At 35.1% G+C, this 8,588-nt stretch overlaps 1 protein-coding gene across 7 annotated transcripts in view; it reads right to left on the bottom strand.

Moving 5' to 3' along the window:
* Positions 1–360: 360 nt before the first annotated feature.
* The window catches only part of LOC107708171 (complement decay-accelerating factor-like), a 9,602-nt gene continuing 1,374 nt past the window's right edge, over positions 361–8,588 (bottom strand). The window contains exons 1-12 of one of the 7 annotated variants that reach the window (XM_016512335.1): positions 8,097–8,431; positions 7,137–7,322; positions 6,942–7,041; positions 6,793–6,863; positions 6,137–6,316; positions 3,541–3,636; positions 2,481–2,576; positions 2,343–2,378; positions 2,012–2,038; positions 1,414–1,453; positions 668–738; positions 405–467 (exon numbers count right to left, since the gene is read on the bottom strand). In XM_016512335.1, coding sequence (XP_016367821.1) covers positions 675–738; positions 1,414–1,453; positions 2,012–2,038; positions 2,343–2,378; positions 2,481–2,576; positions 3,541–3,636; positions 6,137–6,316; positions 6,793–6,863; positions 6,942–7,041; positions 7,137–7,322; positions 8,097–8,160 — 960 coding nt within the window. In that variant the 5' untranslated portion in view covers positions 8,161–8,431 and the 3' untranslated portion in view covers positions 405–467; positions 668–674. Of the gene's footprint in view, positions 468–667; positions 739–1,413; positions 1,454–2,011; positions 2,039–2,342; positions 2,379–2,480; positions 2,577–3,540; positions 3,637–6,136; positions 6,317–6,792; positions 6,864–6,941; positions 7,042–7,136; positions 7,323–8,096; positions 8,432–8,588 lie in introns of those variants that run through there. The other 6 variants (XM_016512338.1, XM_016512334.1, XM_016512339.1 and 3 more) reach the window with 6 other exon arrangements.

Below are 8,588 nucleotides of genomic sequence, written 5' to 3'. Positions count from 1 at the left end.
AATGATTACAACTCACATTAGAAACGTTTGCTCATTTAGGATCAGGTTTCCGGTCACCATATGCTCACAGAAAATCTGACCCGGCTGTGGCACACTGTCAATATCTCACTTTCCAATGTCTTCCTAAAACTGCACTTTTAAAAGGTGAAAACACACAAGTGGAAACATGCCAGAGATTCTTTTGGGTGGGCTCTTGGTAACAAGATGTGGAAATTCAGAGGTCAGGATTTAGTCACGCTGTGGGGAAAGAAACACACCCAAAGAGTACTTTTAAAAAATCTTTATTCAAATATACAAAAATATCATCTTGTGTTTTTATCAACTAATATATTTCTAAAAAGCAAAACATTTTGTAGCAGTTATAAATAAATACAAAATCTAGTTTATAAAATACAATGAAGTTTAAACTTCAATGAATCCATGTGCAGGAATAATGCTAAAGCAAAGGAGCCGTCTGATTGTTTGCCCTGTGGTTAAGAGTCCAGAGAAAACACATTAAGGACAATAAACATGACACAATAACACATTAAGAATAATTAATTGAGACTATTTTGCAACTAATGCCAGAACTAACTCACAACTAATGAGTGTGTTAGTCTGAGATGAAGTCATGACAACAGAAAAAAAATCATATTTAGCTAATGAAGATTTAGATATGGGTGGATACCTTGAGTTTAAACACTTTGATTTAGCAATAACTCTTCTTTTGTCCGCAGTTCTTCACCAGTATTGTATGAACTATGCAGCATTATCAAACAAGGAGATAAAGTCATTATAATATACATTATTTATTGGACACATTCATTTTTTGTTAATATTCAATTAGCCATCCGCTCTGCATGCTATTTGGATGTAATTAGTATCTGGTCAGACATTAGCTCTGCATAGCTATTTTTGTCATTTTGCCAGAAGCACCAGACCAGCCTTTCCTTTGTGACAGCACACCTTTTAATTAAAATGTGTTTTTTTTTTTACCTAATTTTTTACCGTCTTCCTTCAAACCAGTACAGTGGGTCACACTTTATTTTCTATGTTACTGTATAAGCTTTATTAGTCCAAAAGCACTTCCTCTGTCATTGTACAAGAGAATCAAACTAATAATTGAACAATTAAAAGTGTGTCACAGCCACAAATCAAGCACAAGGACAGCTAGAGTTCTGATTGATAGTAAAAACATGAATCAACGTGTGTGTGTGTATTTTTTGTCCATCATCATCATCATGAAGCAACAGCATATGAAAAGATGGAAAAAGATTCTTGCCAGGAAAAGACAAGAGAAAACATGATGTTAATGTGTGGAGGAATGCATGTGTACAGCAGCATGCAGTTGAAGTGGAGTGAAAGTTGGCCATGCTTAGCTCAGCTGCGCTAGAGTGACTTTAAATCAACTGACAGATTTAGAGATATACTCACCCTTTGTATTTTAAATGACGATATACTGAAATCCCACCCACTGTAAAGAATGAGAGTAAGAAGATATTATTTAAAAATGCTTTGGAATAGGGTCAAGAACAGCTGTGAATCACAATCAATGACACCAAAGCATGACACCATACCAATGAAAAGTATGGGGTAAAGAAGTTTTTTTTACATTGTTGAAAGTTTATGCTCACCAAGGCTGCATTTTTTTATAATTTTTTTAAATGCATTAAAAACTGATATATCGTTAAATGTTATTACAAATTTACTGTTATGTTTTCTATTTTTAAATATTTTAAAATGCAATTTATTCCTGTGATGCAAATCTGATTTTTTTCAGCAGCCATTACTCCAGTCTACAATGCTGCTTAATATTTTTGTGGAAACCGTGATAGGATTCTTACTAAAATGTACAAAAGAACAGCATTTATTTACAGTCTTTACAGTCACTTTTGATCAATTTAATGCATCCTTGCTGAATAAAATTAAATGAAAAAGCATTAAAACACACTTTTACTGACCCCAAAATGAATGGTATATACTATACTATCTATACTGTACATAGCTCAATCCAAATAATTCATATACTTACAGACAGCAGCTATAATTGCCGAAGCACCTACAAGACCCACACGATCAGTTGTGTTATTAGAAACAGTGAGACACATGAACAAAAGGAAATAAACATTCAATAGATACAGTATGTGGTGGCCCTCAGTTACAGTAGTGATCGCTTCTCTTATTTGGAACTTGAGCAAGACAAAATAAGCCATTATCATCACTGACTGTTATATAATATGGTGACATATGTTGTACGACAAACTAGTCACCTCCATCCACAGTAACCATATTACTTTCCCTGAGGGTGATGTAGTCAGACATTTAATTCAGTACAGTATCATTGGATTTAAAGGATGACTCACTCATAAAGCCAGTAGTGAGCGCTTCTATAAGTCCTCCTACAATAAAATACATCATCAAATAACCATTACAGCATATCCATAACAAGTGTGAAAACTGAAGAAAAAAAAACCCTTGATTTTGTGGGCTGGACTCCTTACCATGTGAATGGCTGGAGGCTGTTGTCATGTCTGTTGTCATGTCTGTTGTTGTGGCTTTGTTTGTAGTAGTGCTTTCTTTTGTTGGTGTTGTGATGGCTGAAAAAAAAAATGAATACGTTGTTATCTGCTTTTGCCATCTTCTCCAATTCAACATTCCACATGTTGCATAAACATCTAGACAATTCAGTTGATTTGAATGTATATGGTTGTATATGGAATGCTAAACCACTGGAGAAAGATCCACAGATTTCTGAAGAACTGGAACGCCCATCATCATCAAATTAGTTTCATATTGTATCTAATTTGATGATGCTTTTAGCTACCAGTACAAGTGCAGTACTCTCAGCTCCATCTAACATGTTTTTCCATGTTTAAATCAGTACAATGCAGCAGAGTTTCCCTCGAAATCAGCACAGGAAATGCTGCAGATTCTGTACAGGCCTACTTATCACTCATATCATGAATGCACATCTTGGAAAATAAATTCCCATCTATTACTAGTGCTGGGCGATATACCGGTTCAAAGTGCCTATGCAACGTAGACAGCTTTGTGAATTGAGAGTTAACTGTTAACTTAACCTGCAAAGTTCAACGGCGGCTTCAGATTACTGTTGTTTCACATTCACAGCACATTAAAACATCACACACTTACTTCATCTGGACAAAGTATCATTAGAAAGACTAAAGACTCCAGCTTCGATATTTTAACACTGTTATGATATCAACACACATTCATATTCAGTCACGTCTGCTGCAATTTATTTGTGTTCACGTAGCTTCACTGAACAGTGTCCATTAGGGCTATAGTCCAACTGGGAGTGGGGGTTTATATTAATGTATTTCTGAGAGGAACTGACTGTTTTCAAGAGAGTTTAGATGATATTTTCGTTTCGTCGTGCCTCTGTATAATGCATATTGCAGTAGTGTTTATAAGCGCAGCGCTGCTTTGTTTACAGCGGTAAACACCTGTGGTTTACACCTGCTGGCAGAGAGTGAATTTGCATTCTCATTCAGACCGTCTGCTGTTTTTGTTTCATGCAGGAAGTGCTGGACTCCTTACCATGTGAACGGCTTGAGGCTGTTGTCATGTCTGTTGTCATGTCTGTTGTTGTGGCTTTGTTTGTGGTAGTGCTTTCTTTTGTTGGTGTTGTGATTGCTGAAAAAAAAATATGAATACGTTGTTATCTGCTTTTGCCATCTTCTCCAATTCAACATTCCACATGTTGATTTGAACATAATGTATATGGAATGCTAAACCACTGGAGAAAGATCCACAGATTTCTGAAGAACTGGAACGCCCATCATTCATAAATTTGTTTCATATTTTATTATATTAAATACTGAACTGGGAGTGGGGGTTTACTGTATATGAATGTATTTCTGAGGGGAACTGACTGTCTTTAGAAACGTTTAGATGGTATTTTCATTTCATCTTGCTTCTGTATAATGCATATTACAGTAGTGTTTATAAGCGCAGCGCTGCTTTGTTTACAGCAGTAAACACCTGCGGTTTACACCTGCTGGCAGAGAGTGAATCTGAGTTCTCATTCAGACCATCTGCTGTTTTTGTTTCATGCAGATGTTTTATGTAGTATAGTTTCACAAAGCTAAAGTCAGACCATTCTGTTTTTGCTTTAAATTGTAAAATGTTACAATCTAATTTAAATCAAAAACTGCTTATGCAGCATCTTTGTTTGGATAGTGATTAAAATGCAGTGCTTCTGCAATAGTTTCATGCATTCTGAGTTCTGAAACATTCTTAGTCATATAACAGCCCAGTCAGGGAAAAACCAGCCACTCTTTTCACACACTGATGTAGCTAAACCTTTCATCCTGTAACCTGGCCAGCATTCAAACGTGGCTTCACATTTAAAAGAGTACGGAGGATTTCCTTCAGTCTGGGTACTGAAACTAATTTCAGGAACTGGACATTCAATAGCTGGGAATAGAAAGGAAACTTGATTAAAGTTGATAAAACATGAAAAAGCTAAACAAAAGGAAAATGTTTTTGTTAAGAAGTAAATACTGGCAGATTGTAATATGCAAAATATAGTACTGAAACCACATCTCAAGACATCTGGCACACTGCAGCATGCATGGCATTTCAGTAATGTTAAGTGAACCCAATAAAAATTCAAAACAAGATTCCAAAGCATTTTATAATCCAAGACTATAAAAGAATGTTTCCCTGGAAAGAAACATTTACAGAAAAATGTCTGCTTTAACCATTACTGAAATAACAGACAGATGATTGGTTTGAGCAATATTTTTATAGATATATTCGATTTTTTAAAAATTAATCAGTTGTTCAATATCAGGTGTACTTTATATATATATATATATATGTACTTATAGGTTACGGAATGGCAGAGGATCGCCAAATCCAGGTGTGAAAAACTTGTTGTATCTTTCCCAAAAAGACTCATGGCTGTATTGGATCAAAAGGGTGCTTCTACTAAATACTGAGCAAGGGGTCTGAATACTTAGGACCATGTGATATTTGAGTTTTTCTTTTTTAATAAATCTGCAAAGATGTCAACAATTCTGTGTTTTTCTGTCAATATGGGGTGCTGTGTGTACATTAATGAGGAAAAAAAATTAACTTAAATGATTTTAGCAAATGGCTGCAATATAACAAAGAGTGAAAAATTTAAGGGGGTCTGAATACTTTCCGTACCCACTGTATATATATATATATATAATGTAAAAAAAAAATTAATAAGCCATTTGATCACAAAACTGAGCATATATACTGTATATTCAGACTGTCATAAAATAAGTGTTTATTATAACACATGCCATTTATTATTATTCCAATGTAATGATTTTAATTAAGCTTTTTTTTTTTTTTTTAAGTAAACATTAAATTAGAAAACAAAAAAGGTTCTGCACTTTGGCTAATGAAACTTAAAAGTGATTGGTTCAATTTACTCTTCTCACTATTAACACTCCAACTCATGTTTTACTGCATTTTGTATAAAGTTCTTCCAGCACTGCCAGACGCAGCTATCTGATACTCCCCAATCTGCACCATGATGGTTCCACAGAATGATACATCTCCTCCCTAGAAACATCATTCTACAACTGCCTGACACCACCAGGACTATGATGAAGTGGAAACATGAGGCTGAGATGATTCTGTAGGGCTTGGACTCACAGACCGGGAGCAGTGAGTCACTGAAGACTCCCTATTACAGATCACTTCATAAAAAATCCATAAATCACAAAAGGCCTGAAGGTAGAAGGTTACCTTGAGATGCGAGCGAACATAAATAAACAGATCAATTAGGGGACAAAAAAATAAAATACAATAAAGCGAAAGGGCAATGCAATGCAACTATGCTGTGCAAGAATAGCAGGATGAGTTCATCAGGCTGAACTCCACCAGTTCTAACATGCTGTGCCCTGATGGTGCTGCAACAATGGTGATTGAGTCCAAAATAATACATGCTCAGACTGATCACGGGTCAGATCTTGAAGACTGCTGCACTCTATACACATCAACAATGTGTGGAGCTAGATGCTGGACCAATGATATTGTTTGTGGGTGGAGCTTCCCACTGTCATTCAATGCAGCTAATTAGTACAAAAAATGAATGTGATTAATTTTACGCTTGGAATTTACTGGAGTAAAAACTTTAGTTTTAAAAACTGACCTATGCATTTCGGAGGTGGTGAACTATAATCCCCGTATTCACCACATGTAATGAAGCTGTTTCCAACAAGGATGTAGTTATCATCGCAGGAAAATGTAATGACATCATTAAACTCAGGTTTGTCTCTGGGCGCACTCATCTTGCCATGTTCAATTGGATCTGGCAAATTGCATGTTGTCACTATAAAAGACACGGTGAAAGAGAAGCTGTTACAACATCTCTGACTGAAGTTGCTCTGGACAACACTGATGTTGATACTGAACGTTCATCAGGGTTATTACAGTAAAGTAAAATCATTAAAAAAGCAAAACATTTTTTCCTCAAAATAAAATACACATGAACTAAATTAAAATGTAAACGTATTTTATTTCAGCAAGTTGCCAAGGCAATGTTTTCATTTTCAATTAGTTGAACTTGATGTATTAAAATTACTAAAACTGAAAGAATAATTAAGAACTATATAAATATATATATATAAAAAAAAAATAATAAAAATGACGAAAACACATCAAAATGACTAAAACTTTAAAATTAAAATTAAAACAGAAAACATAAAAATGTATTGAATTAATTTAAAATATTAATAAAAACTATCATAATGTCTCAAAAATATAAAAATAACACTGATATGGATCTATCCAAAGATGAGGACTCACATATACATTCAGCCTTTCCACTCCAGCCAGAAACAAGACATTGCCTGTGGCTTGATCCTTCCAGATCATATCTGGATTAAAGACAAAAAAAAAATGTCAATTACAAGTATGAGTGCAATATGGACAGCAGAGGCCGCAACAGTCCTTACCCCGTCTCACATATGGTTTTTATGTAGGCACCAAACAATGTTCCATCTGAGATGACATAGCTCATATGCGGTGAACGTGTAGGTTCTCCACAGTCTATCTCTGAAATGAAAGCAAACAGCAGTTTAGTATAACACATACTTGATACTTTTTCTTTTAAGGGGAACATCCCAATTTAGAAGTCAAAAGTGAATTACTTTTGCAGATTAATTCCACAGCACTCCAGACCCCATTCAGGCAGGTGATGGAAGTCGAACCTTCCTTTCTCACATATCCTTTAGCACATTCCACAAACGCTACTGAATTGTCTGGGAAGCTATTCTTCAGTATGGATTCCGATGACAAGATAATTTTGCCATTCAAAACAGGAAACGGACAGTCTGCTAAAACAACCACAATAATAGATTTTAGTCAAAAGTTTAGGGTCAGTAAGATTTGTTTGTGTGTGTGTGTGTGTGTGTGTGTGTGTAAAGAAATAAATACTTTCAGGACACATTCATTTGATCAAAAGTGACAGGAAAGACATTTCAAATAAATGCCGTTCTTTTGAAATTTCATCAAATAATCCTTTTAAAAAGTATCACGGTTTCCACAAAAATATTAAGCAGCAGAATTGTTTTCAAGCTTTGCCATCAGAGGAAGATTTAATTTCAAATCTATTCAAATAGAAAAGTTATTTTAAATTGTAATGATATTTCACAATTACTGTCTTTTTGATCAAATAAATGCAGTCTTGGTGAGCATAAGAAACTTAAAAAAAAACAAAAAAAACTTACACCCTCAACATTTCGGCAGTACTTTCCCCTTTTAAAGCATTTTATTTTTATTAGAAGTAATTACATTTTTGCACTTGACAATTTTATTGTGGGTCCACCTACAGGAAAGTTCCAATATCTGTCGTTGATACAGTTTTCAGAATGCTATTTTGACTTGACTAGTATTAACTTTCGAGATTCTATTTAAAAACATAAAAAAAACTCAATTCAAAGTAACAGATCAACCCAACCCAAGGTTGTCTCGCGGTTTAGCAGCATCTGTTCAAGTAACTGCATTAATTCAATGTACTGACATTTTCTCAAGTTGAGCGACTGACTGGGTTTAAAAACAAACATTCAACGCATGTTAATTTAAGCCAAAGGTAAGGAAAACCAACTTACCTGTCCCCATTGAGACCAGTGAAAGCGGTAGTAGAAGCAGTGGCCAAGCCTTCACACTTGTCATTGTTAGTGTGTTATTCAGCAGCAAACACTTGTCGTGAATTCACAACCACTGGCGGAAAAAACTTAACGGGCGGAACGCAAGAGGATGAAATAACGATAAAGCACTACACAGACAAGGATATTCCCCATATTAGCTTAATTGGTCACTTTCCCGCTGCAGATGAAAAGAAAAACTGGAAAATTAAAAGGAAAAAGCGCTTCATAGTTTGGCGTGCACTAGACTGTCAAACTCGAGGAAACACGCCCATTCTGTGACGTGTTACCAGCCTGCCCTTCCCTTCAGATTAAAGACTGACAACATATGATTCAAATCATTTAACTGTTTTATACTCGCTATGAAATAGCAGCGCACTTACTCTGCTGTTCAGTACTGTCTACCTATTATATAGGCCTATATATATATATATATTTATATATATAAAGTATTTA

The sequence above is a fragment of the Sinocyclocheilus rhinocerous genome, unplaced genomic scaffold, assembly GCF_001515625.1.
Source record: "Sinocyclocheilus rhinocerous isolate Xijiao unplaced genomic scaffold, SAMN03320098_v1.1 scaffold113, whole genome shotgun sequence".
Taxonomy (NCBI): domain Eukaryota; kingdom Metazoa; phylum Chordata; class Actinopteri; order Cypriniformes; family Cyprinidae; genus Sinocyclocheilus; species Sinocyclocheilus rhinocerous.
This window is presented reverse-complemented; position numbering and strand designations above follow the sequence as displayed.